Below are 22,092 nucleotides of genomic sequence, written 5' to 3' on the forward strand. Positions count from 1 at the left end.
CGCCCGGGCCCCGAGTTCAAGACCCACGACCGACCACACAAAATAGGAAGGACTCTAGACTCTTAGGAGCACACAGGGACCAACGTCTGGTGCCTCCGATCCTATAAAACAAGACTTACCAAAAACCCCAGGAGACGAAGACAAGAAAGAAAAAGAGCGGGAGAGAGAGTGGAAATGCACAGCCGTGTCCACTGCAGCATTGTTAGCCACAGCCAAGATACGGAATCACCCCGAGACCCCTCCGGGGACGGCTGGATCAAGAAAGCCTGGCATCGATGCCCAGCGAACCAATGATGCTGTGACATGTCAGGAAATGGAAAGACTGGGAAAGTTATACTAAGCGAAGACCTAAAGAAACATAGGTGGCACGTTCCCCTCATTTGTGGTAGCTAGAATGTACTTGTAAATCTACACGTAAGCAGGCTGGATGGTTAAAAACTAGTACACTGGACAGGATACATGCTGCAGGACTCTGAGCATTCATGTACAGTGAGACCAAAGGAGGAGATTGTTAGGACAGGAGCACAAGGTCGTATGAAAGCGTAGTTATCCAAATGAGCGCCAGGAAATAGAAACAAGAGGCTTTTCTTTGTTGTTTGTTGTTGTTTTCTTTCCTTTTTGTCTCGTGCGTGGGTCTCTCTGTCTCTGGGAGGGGGGGGGCACAGAAATGGAGGGATGAGGGTGGACAAAGGCAGCCGTGGCCCTCACTGGACACGAGGTCGAGAATGAGCTCTGCCACTCATGAGTGGGGATGGGAGAGAGGACAGAAGGGGGAACAGGATCCAAAAAGAAATGTGCTCATGCACTGGCTTCTGTGACTGTTACCCCTCTGTCCATCATCTGTAGCCTAAGTCTTTTAAATGCATTTTTTTGCCAGTCCTGGGACTTGAACTCAGAGCCTGGGTGCTGTCCCTGAGCTTCTTTTGCTCAAGACTAGCACTCTACCACTTGAGCCACAGCACCACTTCCAGCCTTTTCTGCTTATGTGGTACTGAGGAATCGAACCCAGGGCTTCATGCATGCTAGGCAAGCACTCTACCACTAAGCCATTTTTCCAGCCCTAAATGCATTTTCTTTTGCCAGGCAGGGGGCTTGAACTCTGGGCCTGGACACTGTCCCTGAGCTCTTCAGCTCAAGAATGATGCTCTACCACTTGAGCCACAGCGCCACTTCTGACTTTTTGGTGCTTCACTGGAGATAAGAGTCTCACAGACTTTCTTGGCCTGGGGCTGGCTTCGAACCACGATCCTCAGATCTCAGCTTCCTGAGTCGCTGGGATGACAGGCGGGAGCCACCGGCACAGGGCTGCATTTAACTTGTTAAATGGAATTTCATTTAAATCGGAAGATGCAGCAGGCCCAACTGAGGCCAGAGTTTTGTGCAGAGGGTGGAAAGCTGCGATGAGAAGTCCAGCTGTGGCCAGCTGTGCTGAGGACGCTGGGCTCCCACCCCCACCCCTCCGCATACACAGCTTACCCAGGGGAGGGGGCAGCGTGGGGAGCTGCAGCCTCTGGAGCACCAGGTCAGGAGCTTCCCGTGGAAGTTTCTGGAAGTCCTGGATGAGGATGGGGGCGTTGGGGTAGCCCATCCTCTCCAGCTCGTGCACGTCGGCATGGGGGCCCACGCCGATGGGGATCACCTGGATGTCTCCAGGGAGCCGCCGGATCTCGTCGGACGCAGGGTTCCCCGTGACCATGTAGACCAGGTTCGGGGCCTGCTCGCGGTCCCCGTGGCCGGGGGAGAAGCTGCGGTTGGCCAGATACTCGAGGGCCAGGCCGGTGTTGGTGCGGTTGCCGCCCCGGTACGGGATCTCCCGCAGCCTGTGCAGGACCTCGTCCGCGGTCTGGGTGTGGTTGAAGGAGTACTCAGCCATCACCGAGTTCGAATACTGCAGCACTGACACGTGCACGCCGTCGGGGCCCACGGCCAGGCTGCCCACCACCTCCTGCACGAACTCCTTGCTCTTCTGGAAGTTCTCCTCGCCGACTTTGTCCGAGCCCTCCAAGACAAACACCACGTCGAGGACCAGAGGCTTCCTGTGGGATCCTGGGGAGGGGCTCCCCGAGATCTCCGGGCTCGCCGTGGTGATCTGGGCCTGGGGCGGAGGCTGGGCGGGGGGCAGGGGCTCAGGGGCCAAGTCGCAGATGTAACTGATGATGTCGTCTCTCCTCTGCGCCAGCTCGCCCACCCCACTGAGCACAAACGCCTTGTTCTCGGGGGCCTGCTTCTCGATGAGGCGGATCTGGCGCAGGTTGGCATGGGGCCCGATGCCCACGGGGATCACCACCACCTTCTTCTTCTTCAGGCCCTGGACGTAGCGGACCAGGTTGCGGGCCAGGCGGGGCGGCTCCTGGCTGGCGGTCAGGAGCAGCGTGACGCGCAAGGCCTCGGGCCGATCGATTTGCCCGAAGATCTGGAAGAGCGTGTACTTCATCACCTCGCTGGTGGACGCCACCTGGCTGCCCACGTACTTCACGTGGCTGGCCACGCGCCGCAGCTCCGACGGCCGCCGGCGGGCCCTAAGCTCAAGGTAGGCGTGCGAGCCGTCGTGGAACTCCACCAGGGCCACGCGGATCCGCTTCTGCGAGATGTGCAGCCGCTCCATCACGCTCACCACGAAGCCCTTGAGCTCCTCGAACTCGGCCTCCGACAGCTTGGACGAGCCGTCCAGCAGGAACACCAGGTCCAGGAGCTTGCTGCAGTAGAAGTCGTGCAGCGGGGGCTCTGGCGTGTCCTCCACGTCCGGGGTCGGGGGTGACGGCTGAGGCCTCCGTGGGGGATCCCGCCAGGCCTCTGGGGTGTGGACAGGCCTCACAAGTGAGGTTGGCACCATCACAGTGACTGTGGCAGAATACAGAGAGACAGGCATGATGGGGAAGGAGCTGCGGGCACACCCCAGCAAAACCCAGGGGGGGACCAGCACCCGGCGCGCTCGGGACAGCCTCCTGCTCCCCAGAACACTCCCAGCCCGAGTGACGTGCCACTTACGCATGCATGCACACGTGTGCACACACATGTGCACTCACCCATGTGGGCACACCTATGCACACCCAGACGCATGCACCAAATCCACGCATCCATGTGTGCACACCTATGTGTAAATGTGTGCAAGGCACGCAGGTACTCACCACATATATACACTGCCCGCCTTTGCACACACATGCACCAAATGCATGTCTGCACCTGTGTGGATGCACTGTGTGCATGTTCACATGTGTGGACACACTTTTGAACGCATGTGTGCCCATGTGTGCATGGTGCATTCGTGTAAACGTGTGCGTGTACATACCTACATGGATGTAGATGGGTGTGCACTCACAGGTGTGCATATCCTGTGAACCTGTATGCATGTCTGCATGTGTAAATATGTGTGAATGAATGCACATGCACATGCAACGTGCTCACCATCGCATGCACTCACGTGTGCATGTCTGCACGCTCAGGTGCACGTGCGCACTGCATGGACATGCTCACACGTGTGCATACAGAGGGGTTCTTCTGAAGAGGAATGGCTTAACACTGCAAACGGAGGAGGGGGAGGAGGGGGAGGAGGGGGGAGGAGGAGGGAGGAGGGGGGGGGGGAGGGAGGGGGAGGAGGAAGGGGGAGGGAGGGGGAGGAGGAGGAGGGGGACGGAAGAGGAGGAGGGAGAGGAGGAGGAGGGGGAGGAGGAGGAGGACGAGGAGGAGGGGGAGGGAGGGGAGAGGGAGGAGGAGGGGGACGGAAGAGGAGGAGGGAGAGGAGGAGAAGGGGGAGGAGAATGAGGAGAGGGAGGAGGAGGAGGAGGGGGAGGGAGGGGAGAGGGAGGAGGGGGGAGGGAGGGGAGAGGGAGGAGGAGGGGGAGGAGGGGGGAGGAGGAGGAGGAGGAGGAGGGCGGCCGGTTTGGGAAAGATGGCTATGAATTCCCAGCTCTGTGTAGCAGGACAAAGGATGCAGGCATGCGCAGGATTAGCTCTAGGAACAGCAGCAGCTCCGCCATTTGCCCTGCGCAGGCCCGTACGGTGGGCATCTGTGATCTGCCAGGCACTGGCTGGGCCCTGAGCTCCCCCCCCCCCCAAGACACCCCACAAATCTTCATCAAAGCCACTGCCTTGCTGGGTACCAGCGACTCCTGCCTATCATCCCAGAGACTCCAGAGACTGAGATCTGAGGATGGAGATTCAAAGCCAGCTGGGGGAAGGGAAGTCTGTGAGATTGTTATCTCCAATGAAATACTACCAAAAAATTAGAAGTGGAGCTCTGGCTCAAGTGGTCGAGCTGGGCTCTGAATTCAACTGCCAGTACTGGTGCAAGCAAGGGATGGAAGAAAGGAGGGAAGGAAAGAGGGAAGGAGGGAGGGAGGGAGGAATGGAAGGAGGGAGGGAAGGGAAGGCAGGCAGGCAAGCCACTGCCTCGGCCACAAATTCCTAATACCAAATGCCTAACTTTTCTGGCCACTTTGCCTTTTGGCACACATCTTGGAAAGTTCCAGTGTACGCGGATCACAGAAGAAAGCAAGGGACCCTGAGGCGGAGAGCTGAACACACTGGACCTTCTCTTTTTCCACAGCCTGAGCCTCCGGTCCACTCAGGAAGTAAAGCCAAGACAGCCCTGTCCCGCCTCCCACCCCAGCCTCGCTCCCTCGCTGCCCTAGACTGTCTTGGCTCAGGCTGGCTTTGAACCACAATCCTCAGCTCTCAGCCTCCTGAGCAGCTGGGATGGCAGGCGGGAGCCATGGGACAACCTTGCTTGCCAAAGCCCTGTTGTCTGAGGACTCTGAGCCACACAGAGGATGCACACACTCGGCCATCCTTTATTCCTGTCTGCCCTGGCACAGCATGGGAGAGCAGGAAACTAATTCCTATTTCCTCATCATTTGTGGGATTTATCGCTCCAGTCCTTGGTGCAGAGCGGTCCTGAGTGACATACTCTCTGGTTTCCTGTGTTTTTCTAGAAAGCTCTCCCTGGGCCATGCTTGGGTCTTGTTTATACAGATGGCGGCGGCAGGATCTGGCTCTAGAAGCAGCAGCCGCAGCCCCCGGCCCCAGCCGGCTGCACTTGTCAAGATGAAGTTCCTGCCAGCCTGGGGGGGGGGGGGGGGCTGTGGTAATGAATGAGGTCCAGCTTCAGAAAGCTCGGAAAGCTCCCCGGCCGCCCCTCAGACCCTTCCCGCCTCTCCCAAAGCCAGCAACTGCAGGTAGAGCTCAGGGTGAGCCGGTGCCCCAACACGGCCAGGTCACACCCAAGGTCAGGGTTACTTCATCTGCACCCCACCTCGGAGACGGGGAGGGGGGGGAGAGAGAGAGAGAGAGACAGACAGACAGACAGACAGACAGAGACAGACAGAGACAGAGAGACAGAGAGAGCTGGGTGCCATTAGCTCCCGCCTGTCATCCCAGCTACTGAGGAGGCTGAGATCTGAGGATCGAGGTTCAAAGCCAGCCCGGGCAGGAAAGTCCGTGAGACTCTGATCTCCTTAAATTACTCAGAAAAAGTACTGGTATAAAAAAGAAGGAAGAAAGGAAGAGAGGGAAGGAAGGACGGAGGAAGAGAGAGATGGAGGGAGGAAGGGAGGGAGAGAGGATGGGAGGAAAGGAGGGAGGGGAAGAAAGGAGGAAAGGAAAGGAGGAAGGGGAGGAAGGAAGGGAAGGAAGGAAGAGAGGGAGGGAGGATGGGAGGAAGGGAGGGAAGGAGGAAGAGAGGAAGGAAGGAGGGAAGGAAAGGAGGAAGGGGAGGAAGTGAAGGGAGGAAGGGAGGGAGGGAGGGAGGATGGGAGGAAACGAGGGAAAGGAGGGAAAGGAAGGAAGGAGGAAAGGAGAGAGGAAGGGAAGGAAGGAAGGAGGGAGGGAGGGAGGAAGGGAGGGAGGGAGGGAGGGAGGGGGGGAGGGAGGGAGGGGGGGGAGGGAGGGGGGAGGAGTAGCAGTAGCTGGGGAAGAAGCAGTCTAGTCTTCTTCTCTTTTGTTTTTAGGTCCAAGAGTGGGATTGGAACTGGGCACCTGACGCTTTCACTCTTTGGGCCTCTTCCCTTAAAAGAAGAAACATCTGGAAAGTTCTGAAGGGACTGGCTGAGGAGGAGCACCCCAGGGCCCGGGCCGCGGTGCTGTGGGGAGCCAGGCGCCCGGGCGCAGAGCGGTGGCTGGCGCAGCCGGGGACCGGGACCGGGGTGGGTACCAGGTCTGGCAGCGTGCAGGGTCCTCGGGGTTCAAGGTGACCTTCCTCCCGGGCGCCAGACGCCGGCCCGACACCTCGCACACCGGGCAGTCGCGGGGCTCCACGCAGGTCTGCAGGAGCTCATCCAGGACCTTCCCTGTGAAACGCGGCTCTCCTTAGCACCTGACCCAAGCCTCCGCACAAAGAAGGCCCGGCATGTCCCGGCCCGGCCTCCACCCCCCCCCACAGCCTCCTTCCCCCGCCTCCTTCTCCCTGGCCTCTTTCCTCCTGGCCTCCCTCCATAGCCCTCTCCCCCCAGCCTCCTTCTCCCAGGCTCCTCCCCCCAGCCTCCTTCTCCTTGGCCTCCTCCCCCCAGCCTCCTTCCTCCAGCCTCCTTCCCCCGGTCTCCTCCCCCAGGCCTCTTTTCTCCCAACCTCCTGCCCCCAGCCCTTTCCTCCTGGCCTCCTCCCCCCAGCCTCTTTTCTCCCAGCCTCCTGCCCCAGCCTCCTTCCCCCGGCCTCCTCCCCCCAGCCTCCTTCCTTCAGCCTCTTTCCCCCGGCCTCCTCCCCCCAGCCTCTTTTCTCCCAGCTTCCTGCCCCAGCCTCCTCCCCCCAGCCTCCTTCCTGTCCTGTGCCTCCACTAGTGTTTCCTGCAAAGCTGGGAGGGAGCGGGAGGCAGTTCCTTCTGCTGCCATCTCCCCCAGCTCTAGGACTCACTAAATCTCATCTCCAAGGGCCACGTGTGGCTATTTAAATCTCAGTGAACCAGCGCGGTGGCTCCCGCCTGTCATCCCAGCCACTCAGGAGGCTGAGATGTGAGGATCGGGCTTCAAAGCCAGCCCAGGCAAGAAAGTCCGTGAGACTCTGATCTCCAATGAACCACCAGAGAACCAGAAGTGGCACTGTGGCTCAAGCGGTAGAGCACCAGCCTTGAGTGAAAAAGCATAAGGAAAGCACCCAGGCCCTGAGTTCAACGAAAAATAATTTTTTTCCAATGAAACAAACTTCAGACTCTGATTGTTTCAATCCCAGATGCCTTAGGTCCCACTGCGTGCACAGAACACCTCGTCGATGGCAGGCAGAGAGGTCAATTAGAAAGAGGCCCCGACCCCAACTGGGGAGACTGAGGCAGGAGGAGCTCAGGGCCAGCCTGGGCCACAGAACAAGACCTTGTGCAAGAGTCAGGAACAGGGAAGGGAGGGAAAGAGGAAGAGAAGGAAGAAGGGAAGAAGGGAGGAAAGGAAGGAGGGAGGGAAGGGGGAGAGAGAGAGGGAAAGAGGAAGGGTAGAAAAAAGAGGGAGGAAAGGAAGGAGGGGAAGGAGAGAGAGGAGAAAGGGAAGGGAGTGATGGGAGAGGGAGGGAAGAAGGAAGGAAAGGGGGGAAGGAGGGAGGGAGGGAGGGAGGGAGGACCATAAATAAACTTACAATAGACTTGAGACGCAGGGCTTGGACCTAACTTGGTGCTAAGGCCATGTGCAGCGCACAGGTGGGGACCTAGGCTCCATTTGGCCCCAGAACTTTTATCTTTGTTTTTTTTTTCAATTTTGCCAGTCCTAGGGCTTGAACTCAGAACCTGGGTGCTGTCCCTGAGCTTTTGTGCTCAAGGCTGGCGCTCTACCACTTGAGCCACAGCGCCACTTCTGGCTTTTTTTTTTGCTGGCTCACGGACTTTCCTGCCCGGGGCTGGCTTTGAACCACGATCCTCACATCTCAGCCTCCCGATCCTCACATCTCAGCCTCCCGAGTAGCTGGGATGAGAGGCGGGAGCCAGCAGTGCCCGGCCGGCTCGGGAATAAAACCTTTTTATTTCGCGCAAGCATTCGGCAGGAGCTGAAGTTGGCGATGTGGGAGCTGGCCTGGCTTGGATGAGGGGAAGGGTAGGGTGGGGAGGGAATGGCTGCGTGGACGGCAGGGGTGAGGAGAGGGGGGGCTCAGGCTGAGGAAGCAGGGGAGGGAAGGGGAGATGTCAACCCTGAGAAGCCAGCCCAGCCCCCGGCCTGTCCCGCCCACTGCCTGGCTCCTGGCCCCGCCCCTCGCCCTCCTCCCTCTCCCGGCCCCAGCCAGGCCTTACCTGGAGGGCAGTGTGCATGGCAGCCCTCCACACACTGCACAGGGCAGGCCAGGGGCTCGGGGTGCTGGCAGGTGACGGGGCAGGCGGGGCGCGCAGCTGTTGTACCGCCACTCACACTCGTAGCCGGTCTCGCGAACGTTCCTGTCTTCGCAGCTCTGAGCTGGGGAGGGGCAGGCAGAGGAAGAGTGGGGACCATGAGGTTATCATGGAGGCCCTGGAGGGGGCGGGCAGGGGCCAGAGGCAAAGGTCGGAGGAGGAGGCAGCAGTGGAGACCTAAAACGAAACCAAGAACCTAGGGGCCCAAATTGCTGCATCAAAACATTTTGTCTTGGGCACCGGCGGCTCCCGCCTGTCATCCCAGCTACTTGGAGGCTGAGATCTAAGGATCACGGTTCAAAGCCAGCCCGGGCAGCAAAGTCCATGAGACTCTGATCTCCCATGAACCACCAGAAAACCAGAAGTGGCGCTGTGGCTCAAGTGGTAGAGCGCCAGCCTTGAGCTGAATTGCTGAGGGACAGCGCCCAGGCAGGCCCTGAGTTCAAGCCCCACAACCGACAAAAAAAAAAAAAAAGCATTGAGTCTCAGATACCAGTGCTCACACCCGTCATCCCAGCTACTCAGGAGGCTGAGATCTGAGGATCATGGTTCAAAGCCAGCCCAGGCAAGAAAATCCTTGAGACTCTTATCTCCAATGAACAAGCAAAAGGCCAGAGGTGGAGCTGTGGCTTAAGTGGTAGAGTGCCAGCTTTCAGAGGAAAAGCTCAGGGACAGCATCCAGACCTGTGTGCAAGCCCCAAGACCAGCACACACACACACTGCCAAGGAAAGCAGATTCTAAACGCATGAGCTAGCCACACTGTGGCAAACAGAACTAGGTCCAAGTAAACATATATACTAAGCCAGGCACAGGCTCACGCCGTCATCCCAGAGACTCAGGAGGCTGAGACCTGAGGACCCCAGTTTCAAACCAGCCTGAGCAGCAAAGTCCATGAGACTCTGACCTCCAATCCACTACCCAAAGCAAAGCCAGAAATGGAGCTGTGGCTCAAGTGGTACAGCACCAGCCTTAAGCAAAAGAAGTTTAAGGACGGCACCGGGGCCCTGAGTTCAAGGCCTAGGAACTGCACCGATATAAAACATTCGGAAACACACACATACTGACTGCTCACCCCCCCTCGAGAACACCTTACCCACGTGGCCTCCTCTCTCTCCTCGGCCCGTGGCCAGTCATCTAGCTGCCCGCTGGGGTTGTCCCTGTCTCCCGTGGGGGTGTCCTCCATCCACCTGTCCCCCACGGACTGTGGTGTCTAGATGCTGGTGGAGGGTGGGGGAGGGGAGGTATGTGGGACCCCCCCCCCTCCCCCCGGGCAGGGGGAGGCGCTGGGACTCACAGCACAGTGTGGGCGTCCTCCAGGCCACCACCTGGCCCCGCTGGGCACAGGCGTGGGCGTAGGCAGCGATGGTGTCGCAGAAGCAGGCGCAGTCCCCCACCGACTCGCAGGAGCACGTGTCGTAAACGCAGACGTCCAGGTACGGCTCGGGGTCCACCTGAGAAAGGAGTCCCCCCACCCCGGGGGTTGATGACCTCGGCCCTAGACACTGGAGGCCCGTGGCTCTTGGCCGGGTCAAGAAGGTTCTGGTGGTCCATAGGAGAAAAACGACCTTCATGTCCCTGAGAACGCACCAGGGGCGCATGCCTGTAATCCCGGCTACTCGGGAGGCTGAGATCTGAAGATTGTGGTGCGAAATCAGCCTGGGCAAGCAACTTCCAGAGGCTCTTATTTCTCCTTAACCAATGGACAAGCCAAAAGTGGAGGTGTGGCTCAAATGGTAGAGCACTCAGACATGAACAGAAAAGGCCAAACTAGAGTGTTGAGACCCATGGGCTGGGCAGGTGGCTCCGTGGTAGAGTGCTTGCCTAGCATGCATGAAGCCCGGGGTTCGATTCCTCAGTGCCACATACACAGAAAAAGCCGGAAGTGGAGCTGTGACTCAAGCGGTAGAGCACCAACCTTGAGCAAAAGAAGCTCAGGGACAGCGCCCAGGCCCTGAGTTCAAGCCCCAGAACCGACAAAAAAAAAACTAAACTAATTTTTTTTCTTCTCTTCCTCAGTGACTCATCACAACCTTCTCCGCTGTGGGAGGAAAGCTTCCACGTTACCGGGTAATAAGAAGGTGACAGGCACCAGAGAAGACTCAGGACCCCAATACCCAGCTAACAGAGAGACGAGAATGGCTTCCTGCTTTCCATTTCCATCGGAATCCACAGTCATACTTAAAAATATCAGCAGGAGGGCGGGGCAGGTGGCTCAGTGGTAGAGCGCTCGCCTAGCATGCATGAGGCCCTGGGTTCGATTCCTCAGTGCCACAGACACAGAAAAAGCCGGAAGTGGCGCTGTGGCTTGCTTGGTAGAGCGCCAGCCTTGAGTAAAAGCAGCTCAGGGACAGCGCCCAGGCCGCAAGTTCAAGTCCCAGGACTGGCCATAAAACAAAAAGCAAAAACTGGGATAAAGGACGGGTCGCTGAGGGGTTGTTTAGGTGGGGATTGGGGCAGGGGTAACTGTCAGGGCTCAGGTATGGAGACACAGATCGGGGACGGGCGCTTGGCTTTGGAGCTGGGGGTGAGGTGACCCCAAGTTAGCACCACCGGGGACTGAGGCAGCCGGGCAGGGGAGCGGGTGTGTCTCAAGTTCAAGACCAACGCGTGGCCGGGCCTGGCTTGTCCAGGAGCCCGGGCTGGACGGGTGTCTCCCCCCCACCTCCCTCCCCACACCCGACCCCTGCCACACCCGAGTCCCTCACCAGCTGGTTGCAGGCGTGGAAGAGGTCACTGGTGAGAATCCTGCAGGAGGAATCGGCCACCGACTGCCTGCCCAGGTCACCGCCGCACAGCGCCGGGGCCATGCCCAGGGGGGCCTGTGAACCCCGGGGACAATGCAGTGGGCACATGGGGGGCCCAGGCCTCCCCCGCCTTCCTGCCCTCCCCCGGGAGACGGGGCTGGGTCCCGGCACACACAGGCACATGCACACCCACCTTGCGTGCGTCGGCGCACTGCGCGCTCACTTTCCAGGAGTTGCCGAAGTCCACGGGGTCCTCCTCCACCCGGAGGCTGCTGCTGGTGAGGTCGTTGTTCTGAACCCCGTCGAAATTCCCGCACAGACCACACACGCGCCCCTGCCACAGACCGGACGGACGCGTGAGCCCCGGACCCACGCCGCGCAGGGAGCAGGCAGAGAAGACGGAGGAGGAAGGGGAGGAGGGGGGAGGGGGGAGGGGGAAAGGGGAGGAGGGGGAGGAAGAGGAAGGGGTGGAGAGGGAGGAGGAAGGGTGGAGGGGAAGGAAGAGGAGGAGGGTGAAGAGGAAAGGGAAGATGAGGGAGGAGGAGGGGGAGCGGGAGGAAGGGGTGGAGGAAATGGAGGAGGAGGAGGAGGAGGGGAAAGGGGGAGGAAGAGGAAGGGGTGGAGGAGAGGGAAGGGGAGGAGAAGGAGGGGGAGGGGGAAGAGGGAGGAGGGGGAGGGGAAGGAGGGGGGAGGAGGAGAGGAGAAGGAGGAGAGGAGGAGGAGGAGGAAGAGGAGGAGGAGGGGGAGGTTCTCGCCTGTGAAGATGGCTACTCAGGAGGCTGCGATCTGAGGATCACAGTTGAAAGCCAGCCTAGACATCAAAGTCCATGAGACTCTGATCTCCAATGACCCACCAAAAGGCAGAAGTGGCGCTGTAGCTCAAGTGGTAGAGCGCCAGCCTTGAGTGACAAAGCTCAGGGACAGCGGCCAGGCCCTGAGTTCAAAGCCCAGCACAGACACAAAAATCAACCAATCAATCAATCTACAGCCGTCTCAGCGGTGGCATGGAGACCCTGCTTGCTGAGACTCAGTCAGCCGCTCGGCCAGCAGAGCCTGCCCCGTCCACGCGGGACATCACCAGACGCTGAAATCACCAGGGCCTGAGCCAATGCCATCACCTTTTCCAAAACCACCTCCACCAGTGGGTTCACAAACAGCTCCCCCCACGCCCCAGAAAAGACAGGGCGGGGTGAGCCGGATAAAGCATGCTGTCTGCGTGAAACCCTTTTGCACAATTAACAGACATTGATGGACAGATATAGATATAATTTTTTTATCCGTGGTGGGGCTTGAACTCAGGGCCTGGGCGCTGTCCCTCAGCTCTTCAGCTCAAAGCGGGTGCTCTACCACTTGAGCCACAGCGCCTTCCGGTTTTCTGGTGGTTCTTTGGAGATCAGAGTCTCACAGACTTTCCTGGCTTTGAACCACGATCCTCAGATCTCAGCCTCCTGAGTAGCCGGGATGACAGGCGGGAGCCACTGGCGCCTGGCAAATAAATTTTTTTTTAAGGACCCCATAGTAAGAGAGTAGCCAAGAATACCAGGCTGTGTTATAGTGCCGGGCAGGTCCGATTCACCTCTCCCGGTTATATCGCTCACATCGCCCCGTCCTCCTCTTCTTTTGTGTAAGAACGGAAGTTGCGGTGGCTTGGGTCACCTCCACCTGGCCCTGCACACCTGGCACCAGGACCTGGTGGCTCACACCTGTAATCGCAGCCACTCGAGAGGCTGCGATCTGAGGATTGTAGTTCCAGGCCAAAAAAAAAAAAAAAAGGCTCACCTTTTTAAGTCCCCAGCCGCAAAACTGGGCTGGAGGCGTGAATCGGGTGGTAAAGCACCACCAGCCAAGCAAGCGGGGTGCTGATGGTGCTGGTGGTGATTGGCAGGCCGCTCGGAGTCCTGATCCAGGCCCCGAAGCACCGGTCAGGGAAGAAGGCAGAAGGCTGGGAACTGACCTGGAAGGTCTGTTTGAGCACCACGGAGAGACTCCGGTGCCGGTCCCACACCACAGACAGGGTGCGGCCCAGGAGCACAATGAGGTAGCGACCGGACTCCACCACCTCCAAGAGCGACTCATCCTCCAGGGGCCTCTTCACGCTCACCTGCCAGAGCGGGGCCAAATCTAGCACGCCGGCCGGGCAGCGCGGCGCACGCCTGGAATCCCCACCACTGAGGAAGATCGCGGTGTGAGGCCGGGCGTGGATGGGAAAGAAATCCATACACAATGTGGGCGAGACCTCATCTCAACCAACAGGCCGAGGGAGGAAGATCCACAAGGCTTTACCAGAAAAAAAACCAATGATCTGAGGTGCAGCAAGCGGGAGGGGGAGGCGCAGCCCATGGCCCCCCAGCATGCATCTCGATGTCACCCCAAACAGGGTCCCCAAGGGCCAGGGCCGCAGAGCCCCCAGATAGACAGAGGGCTAGGAGGACGCGGGGGTGGACGGCCTGGCCACGGTGGCACCTCACCTCCCCGCCGAACAGCTCCACCTCGCCTCCTTCCGCCAGGATGGTCACCCGCTTCTGGCAGGCCACTGCGGGGGGACCGCACCCCTCATTCCCCACCAGCACCGCGGAAGGTGCCTGGGCTCCCATCGCAATGGTCCTGGGAAGAGAGGGGAGGGAGGGAATGACTACCCCACCATCCCTCCCTGGCCATGACCACAGGGCATTTGCATGTCCCGATGCACATGGGGGCGGGGCTAGGAACGAATGTTTCATTCGGGGGCAGCGGGGGAGCGTGAAGTGGAGAAATGGCCAAGCCGATCAAGCCACATGCCAGCCCGTCTCAGTCCCACCCTGGGTCCCCCCACAAACAAATCTCACCCCATTCTCGTGGCTCATTCAACCCCTCCCTCCGGCTACCAGGCCCAGAATGGAACCAAAATGGCTCAGCCCAGCCCTGTGGGCTCCTAACAGCACCCCCATCCTTTGTGTGTGTTTTTGGTTTGCGGGTGTGTGTGTGTGCGTGTGCGTGCGTGTGTGTGCGCTTGCGCGCGCATGGGTCCTGGGACTGGAACTCAGGGCCTGGGCACTGTCCCTGAATTTTATGTTATCTCTTATTGTACTGTGCTCAAGGCTGGCACTCTACCACTTGAACCACAGCTCCACTTCTGGCTTTTTTTTGCTCACTGGTTCACTGGAAAGTCTCACAGACAGATTTTCCTGCCCTGGGCCGGCTTTGAACTACGATCCTCCAGATCTCAGCCTCCTCCTGAGGAGTTAGGATGACTGGCGTGAGAGCCGCCAGCACCCGGCCTTCGTGTGTGTGTGTGTGTGTGTGTGTGTGTGTGTCTGTGTGTGTGTCTGTGTGTGTGTGTCTGTGTGTGTGTGTGTCTGTGTGTGTGTCTGTGTGTGTGTGTGTCTGTGTGTGTGTGTCTGTGTGTGTCTGTGTGTGTCTGTGTGTGTGTGTCTGTGTGTGTCTGTGTGTGTCTGTGTGTGTGTCTGTGTGTGTGTGTCTGTGTGTGTGTCTGTGTGTGTGTGTCTGTGTGTGTGTGTCTGTGTGTGTGTGTGTGTGTGTCTCTGTGTGTGTGTGTCTGTGTGTGTGTCTGTGTGTGTCTGTGTGTGTGTCTGTGTGTGTGTGTGTCTGTGTGTGTGTGTGTGTGTGTATGTGTGTGTGTGTTTCTTGGCTCCACGTAGTTCTTTCCTGTCTATGCTGGACAACTGGGAGTTCTGTGAGGCCACACCCACCCAGGACTGGGACATCACCCCAGTGCAACCAGAGTCTCACACACACACACACACATGCACGCACACACATGCACGCACACACTCATTCTCTTCTAGACTTATTTCTACAAATACAATGGCAGAATCCAATGTGGGAGCTCCCAAAATGACCAACAGCACCCCCTCCCCTCCCCTCCCCTCCCTCCTCCCTTCTCCTCCCCCCCTCCTCTCTTTCCCCCCCTCCTCTCTTTACCCCCCTTCCTCCCTTCCCCTCCCCTCCCCTCCCCCCTCCCCCTCACCTGCACCAGGACGTACTGGCACTCCCCAGGGAACAGATACTTGAGCCCGTCGAAGGTGATGTAGTGGGCCATGCCCAGCACGGAACACGTGGCGTCACACACGTGGTCTGTGCAGTTCCACTTCCGGTCCCGACAAACGCTGGGGACAGTGACACCAAAGATGGAAGAAGGGCAGGGGCTGTTCCTGGGGTTGGGAGGGCAGGGGAGGGTCCCACGGAGTCTTAGGAGTGACAGAAGAGAGACGACGGAATGGAATGGAAGGTTCTGGAAAGTTCTAGAAAGGTGACAGACACTGAAGGCTTGCCACCCAAAGAGCATGAACTCCCACAGGCCCAGCGGGTGGGAAAGGAAAGCGAAGCTGCTCTCTGGTTCCAAAGGGGAAACTGAGGCACAGGAGGATTTGTCTGAGGTGATCCAGGCAGCTGGAAAAGGAGGGAGGAAGCCAGGGTCCTGTCTGGGCTGCCTGCCGTGGCCTCATTCTGGAAGCTACCGCTGTGTGCAACTGTAGCTGTGTGTTTTTAAAAAACATATAGACACTGGGTGCCGTGACTCACACCTGTCATCCCAGCTACTCAGGAGGCTGAGATCTGAGGATCACGGTTCAAAGCCAGCCTGAGCAGGGAAGGCCGGGAGACTGTGATCTCCAATAAGCCACCAGAAAACTGGAAGTGGTGCTGTGGCGCAAGTGGTAGAGCACCAGCCTTGAACTGAGGAGCTGAGGGACAGCGCCCAGGCCCTGAGTTCAAGCCCCAGTATCAGCAAACAAACAAAAAACCCTATAGTGATTTTCCTATGGTGACGCGTCCCCTCCAGCACCACCCCATAGCCAGAGCTGACCGCGGAGAGCCTACCTGTGCGTCAGAGTTGGGGTACAGCATCCCCGCCCTGTCCTGCTAGGGCTGTGTACCACCCAGAGCTCAAAGGCAGAGTGAAGGGGAGAGGGACCCCAGGCCCTTCACCAGTTACCCCTCAAAGCCAAGTGCTCAGGGGCGGGAATGTGGACACAGCACCCCCGAACCCCTTGTCTCTGACAGACCGATCACAGACAGAGAAACTGAGGCACAGAGAAGCGATACCAAGGCCCCCCAGGCTCTCACGGGGGGTATCAGCCTACGCTGAGGCCCTGTGTGGGGGTCACCTCTGCTCCATGGTGACATATGGGCCCCAGGATCCCCCCCACCGCACCCCACCCCACCCCAGCAGCTCACCACGTGTTGCAGTCCATCTTTACCGTCTCCCCCGGTGCGTACTCTCTGCCCTGGTGGAAGCAGGGACACCTCTCCAGGGCCACACACCGATTGTCATGGCGGACCTGCAGGGAACAGACAGACAGACAGACAGACAGACGGTGAGCCTCGATGGGGACTGGCTGGGGCCTGATCACCTGGGTCTCCTCCTGCAGCGTGACCCGGAACCTTTGTGACGGTGTCTAGAAACCCCCAGGGGGGATTCAGAAAGAGTGAGCACCGGAAGTGTACGTGCCCGGTCACATTTCCCAAAGGACCGCTCCAGAGGAAACGGGAATGGGGACCATGGCCGACCGTCCCCGCTGATGGACGCGGCCGAGAGCCAGGGTGGAACAAGGATGGAGTCCTTAAGGAATCCCCAGGCGTCCTTTGAGAGACTTCCATAGAGTGAGACACACGCACACCACTGGTGCGTGTGTGTGACACCCAGACGGGAACTCAGGGCCTCAGGCCAGGCAGGTGCTCCACCACTTGGACCACGCACACGCGCACACACACGCACACACACACGTGCACGCACGCACACACTCACGCGCACGCGCGCACATGTGCACACACACGCACGCACGCACACACGCGCACACACACGCATGCACACGCGCACACACATGCACGCACGCACGCACGCACACGCACGCACGCACACGCATGCACACACACGCACGCACATGCACACGCATGCACACACACGCACGCACATGCACACGCATGCACGCAGGCGCGCGCACACACACGCACATGCACGCACGCGCACACGCACACGCATGCACGCACACACGCACACACGCACACACACGCACGCATGCACACACGCACGCACACGCACGCACACACGCACACGCACACACACACTCACACACACACACTTTCGTTGTGTCCTGGATAAGATCTCATAGACTGGCCCAGGGCTGGCCTTGGACTGTGATCCTCCTACCACCACACTCCACTTATTCACCGACTTGGAGGTCTCCCCAACCCAAGCCTGATCCTCCGAGCTCCGCTTCCCCAGGTAGCCGGGGTTACGGGTGTGACCCACCGCACTGGCTCATGCTTACACCACTCAGAAAACTGCTCAAACATGTGGTCCCAGTTTGACACAGATGCGTTTTATATGTATGTATATGTAAGCATGTAAGTATATATACTGTACCAGTGCTTTCCTCCCCTGCCTGACTCTTATAGACAGATAATAAGACAGACAGACAGACAGACAGACAGATAGATAGGCAGGCAGGCAGGCAGGCAGGCAGGCAGAGACAGACCGTCAAGACAGGCAATCAGACAGATAACACAGACAAATAAGACAGATAGATAGACAGAGACAGTCACGACAGACAATCATATAGCTAGATAGACAGCACAGACAAGTAAGACAGATAGATAGCACGACAAATAGATGATAGAGACAGACAGATAGCAGAATAGATGATAGAGACAGACAAATAGATAGCAGAGACAGACAAGACAGACAATCAGAGAGGCAGGTAGACAGACAGACAGACAGACAGACAGATGACAGACAAAAAGATGATAGAGACAGAGACAGTCAGACAAAACAATCAGATAGATAGATAGACTGAGATAGATAGATAGATAGATAGATAGATAGATAGATAGATAGATAGATAGATAGATAGCAGGCAGAGTCAGACTAACAGACAGACGCAGGCAGAGACAGACAGATAGATATATGTAGAGATACGTGTACTATATTTGTATTTTTTAAAGACGGAATGGAAAATCAAGGTAGTGGCCTAGAACAGGACTGTGTAAAGATTTCTTTTTCTTTTTCTTTTTGCTGCTTTTTGTTTTTTAAGGATTTTTCCCCTGTTCTTTGATGGATGGTCCGTCAAGTCTGTAACTAAAGAAAACAGGCATTATGTTTGGGGGGAAATTACCAAGTACTTACCACTCTGGAGGGAGGGCTAAATGCTTGGGGGAAAACCAGCCCAGGGCCTGTCCAGGCCCATGTGCCTTCCTCCCTGTCCCGGGGTACCCTGATGGACACCAATAATGGGGTTCTCTCTTCCCCTGTCCCCCGAAGTCCCTCCTGACAGTTTATGTGCTGGGGTCTGCTGGTCCAGGTGTGAGGAGGAATTCAAAGCCCTTCTGTGGGTCCTGGGGCTCGGGAAGGGCTGGCCACGCCCAGCAGGAGGGACCCCAACCAGACAGGTTGCTGGTCCCCCTACACCCACCCAGGCGTAGCTCTGCAAATCTGCCTGCAAAATGATGCGGCCTGACCTGACCCCTGATGCTGACCCCTGACCCCTGACCTGACACTGATCCTCACATTCAGCCAGGGTGTGAGCCCAACAGAGAGCTTTCCTGTCAACGATCATAGCTTAAGACTGAGCAGGAAAGTGTGAACGTGTATGCACGTTATTCGTGTTTGTGTGTGTTTGTGTGTGTGTGTATGTGTGTTGGGGTGAGGGAAAATTAACCTCAAGAGCCGCATCTCAACCGCAGCAGCTCTACCTTGCAGGTTTGGGGGAGACAGCTCAGGGACCCAGCTGGGAAGAGGGGTACAAGACAGGATCAAGGAGGGACTTCCTAAACCTTCAAAGGCTGGGTCACACAGCCCTCCAGTGGGGCCACTCGGACACAAAACCAAGGCCTGCCACCTAGTAGGGACTCTAGCGGGGCGTGACAGAGCCCCTCCCCTACAGTCGATAGCCGGCCTGGGACGAACGGAAGGGGTGTGGGGGATCAGGAGGCCTTGTGCTCACAGAGTGACCTATTGGAGAGAAACCCCCCTATACAACTACTTTAAGGCTGTGCAGAGAGATGGATCCCAGGGAAACCTGAGCCTGCTCACCTAGCCTGCCTCAGTCTGTGCTCTTCCTACCCTCCAGCCAGCTCCCGCCCTCCCAGCCTAAGGGAGTTGAATTTTTGTGTGTGTGTGTGTGTGTGTGTGTGTGTGTGTGTGTGTGTGTGTGTGTGTGTGTGGAGGTAATGGGTCTTGAACCCAAGGCCTCATGTCTGCTAGGCAAACTCCCTTACCCTGTGGACTACACTCCAGCCCCGCTCCCCCACCCCAAACTGTGAGTCTTAAGTTTGTCCAGGAACAAGCTACCTCTGGGATGGGCTGTGTTTTGCTGCCCCCCAGTGGTAGAATTGGGTAATACGTCTATTGTTATTACCATTGTTATTATTTATTATATTCTGGACCTGGGCTTGAACTCAGGGCCTGAGCACTGTCTTTGATCTTCTCTGCTCCAAGTTGGTGCTCTACCATTTGAGTTACCACTCCACTTCTGGCTTTTTTTTTTGGTTGGTTCACAGGAGATCAGAGTCTCACAGACTGGCTAGCCAGGGCTGGCTTGCAACCACAATCCTCACCTCTCAGCCTCCCCGAGGAGCCAGGATGACAGGCGTGAACCACCAATCCCTAACTGTTAGTACTGTGTTATCCTTAAGTCGCTAACAGGGGTTTCCATGCAACATGTCCATTTGTGGGTACACTGTGTCTTGATCCACCCCAACCGTCCTCCCTCCCAGCCTCCCTCCCTCTCTCCCTGCCCCACCCCTCCCTTCAGTTTAGGAATCAGGTAACCAAGTGGGTTCCCCATGTGAATCCTAAATTCTGACAAATGGCTCTCAGCATAAGATGGCAAATTACCTCTACCCCTCTGCTCATACACTGCTCACTGCTTTCCTCCGTGAACTTAATACGGCGATGTTTAGTATCAACCCATGCAGTTCATGGGCAGCTCAAGCCTGTCATCCTACCTACTCAGGAGGCTGAGATCTGAGGATCGCGGTTCAAAGCCAGCCAGAGCAATCAAGTCCCCATGAGACTCTGATCTCCAAAATGAACCACCAGAAAACCAGAAGTGGCGCTGTGGCTCAAGTGGTAGAGCACTAGCCTTGAGCAAAAGAAGCTCAGGAAAAACGCCCGCCCCACCAGAGTTCGAAGCCCCAGGACTGGCATAAAAGAAAAAAAATGTTCGATCTGCCCTGCACACACTGAACAATCCGAGCACAAATGCCTTTGTCCACCTGCAAGTGTTTTTCTGGAAACCCTCTGTCTCCTGATCCAGTCCCTCCTCCTGGCTTTGGCGGTTTCTAAGGCCCGCTCCCCTCCAGTTTTGGTGGTTTCTTGCCCCCCTCAGCTCTCCTCACCCCCCCACATCTTCCTGTCCGGCCCTCCTTGCTTCCGCCGCCGTCTGCAGGGAGAGGAGGGGAAGGGGCAGCCAGGGGAAGCTCACCATGCCCGGGGGACAGAGGCAGCCGGACACGCAGCCCGGGCTCATGCACTCCAGGTCGTAGTTTTGGCACGTCTTGGCACACTCGATTCCTTGGGCGTGTGGGTTGTCAGCAGGACACACCAGCTTGACCATCGGGGGCCGGCACGAGAGACTCCTTTTGCCTTCACAGTGGAAAACCCAAAGCGGAGGTTGGCGGCGGGCTGAGCAGGTAGAGCCCCGTCTCCGGGCCTGGAACTCACAGGAGGGTGCAGGCTGCCCGCCAGGGCCTGGCTGTGGCCTGCGGGCCCCAGGCTCAGCCTCTGCGGCTGAGCTGGCTGATCACCCCCACACCCCAACTTCTCACGCTCTCTAGTCCTGCCGATTTCACTCAATGGAGACGCAGGATGGAAGTTTCTAGACCCAGGCTTTCCAACACCTGGCATTTGTTGCAAAATAAGTGTGTGTGTGTGTGTGTGTGTGTGTGTATGTGTTGGGACTAGGATTTGAACTCAGGGCCTGAGTGCTGCCAGGACTGTGAACCCCCAAGGGCCAGACTTTGCCCGGTCTGCAGAGAATTCCAGTTTCTTGACTTTGGAGAGAGGCTACCAGGAGAGGGGAGGGGAGGGGAGGGGAGAAGGGAAGGGAGGAGAACCAAGGGAAAAGGAGGGGAGGGAAAGGGAGGAGAGGGGAGGCAAGGGGAGGAGAGGAGGGAGGGAGGAAGGGGAGGGGAGAGGAGGGGGCACTCACCACGGTGGGACAGGGCATTGCCCAGGCCAGTGTTGAGCGCAAGGGCCCCAGGGCCGGCTCTGGCGGTGCAGTGCATGCGGCCCTCGGCACAGTAGCTGCGGACAGAGTGGAGCCCAGCTTCAACGGCTGTGGACGCTGCCACCCTACTGCACGTGCACACGCGCGTGCACACACACACACCTGCTCCCCCCCAGGCCAGGGCCCAAGTACTCCTGGACTCCGGGAGGAGCCCACCTGCTGGGCATGCTCTCTCCTGGGGCCGTGGGGAGGAGGCGGGTGAGAGGGGGACTAGGAACACTCTAGAAGAGAGACACTGAGGCCCAAAGTAGAGAAATCACAGTGGGCTGGAAAGTTCAAGGACTCCTGCTGCCAAAGCCCGGTGCCATAGCGCACGCCCACCATCCCAGCCCCTCGGGAAGTGGAGATGTGAGGATCGCGGTTCACAGCCAGCCTGGGCAGGAAAGCCCGTGAGACTCTGCCCTCCGAGGAACCATCAGAACACGGGAAGTGGGGCTGCGGCTCAGGTGGTAGAGTGAAAGAGGCATGCGAGAAACCGAGTTCAAGGCCGTTCTAGAGAAAGAGACAGGGAAGGAAGAGAGGCGGGAGGCAGGGAGGAAGTAAGGAAAAAGGAAGAAAGGAAGGAGGGAGGGATGGGTGGGGGAAGGGAGGATGGTCTGGGACCCCCTCTGGCCTGTACTCCCCTCCCCAGCCCCCCCCAGCCCGCACTCCCCCCCCAGTCCCGCCTCAGGCCCTGCACCCCGCACACAGCCCCACCTCAGGCCCACACTCCCCCTCAGGCCCCCACCTCCCACAGCCCGCACTCCCCCCGCACTACCCCCTCAGGCCCGCACCCCCCCCCAGGCCCACACACCCCCTCAGGCCCGCACCCCTCCCAGGCCTGCACAC

The 22,092-nt window shown here is 58.2% G+C and overlaps 1 protein-coding gene across 1 annotated transcript in view; it reads right to left on the minus strand.

Annotated features, from left to right (window-relative positions):
- Vwf (von Willebrand factor) overlaps nt 1-22,092 on the minus strand; it is a 117,006-nt gene that overhangs the window by 69,218 nt on the left and 25,696 nt on the right. The window contains 15 exon segments of the mRNA XM_042673279.1: nt 1,477-2,758; nt 2,760-2,841; nt 6,149-6,284; nt 8,198-8,285; nt 8,287-8,357; nt 9,589-9,745; nt 11,000-11,113; nt 11,232-11,372; nt 12,993-13,139; nt 13,507-13,608; nt 13,610-13,642; nt 15,006-15,144; nt 16,214-16,317; nt 20,461-20,621; nt 21,187-21,281. Coding sequence (XP_042529213.1) covers nt 1,477-2,758; nt 2,760-2,841; nt 6,149-6,284; nt 8,198-8,285; nt 8,287-8,357; nt 9,589-9,745; nt 11,000-11,113; nt 11,232-11,372; nt 12,993-13,139; nt 13,507-13,608; nt 13,610-13,642; nt 15,006-15,144; nt 16,214-16,317; nt 20,461-20,621; nt 21,187-21,281 — 2,852 coding nt within the window.

Source organism: Dipodomys spectabilis, unplaced genomic scaffold (genome assembly GCF_019054845.1).
Source record: "Dipodomys spectabilis isolate Male_0828 unplaced genomic scaffold, ASM1905484v1 ptg000789l, whole genome shotgun sequence".
Classification (NCBI taxonomy): domain Eukaryota; kingdom Metazoa; phylum Chordata; class Mammalia; order Rodentia; family Heteromyidae; genus Dipodomys; species Dipodomys spectabilis.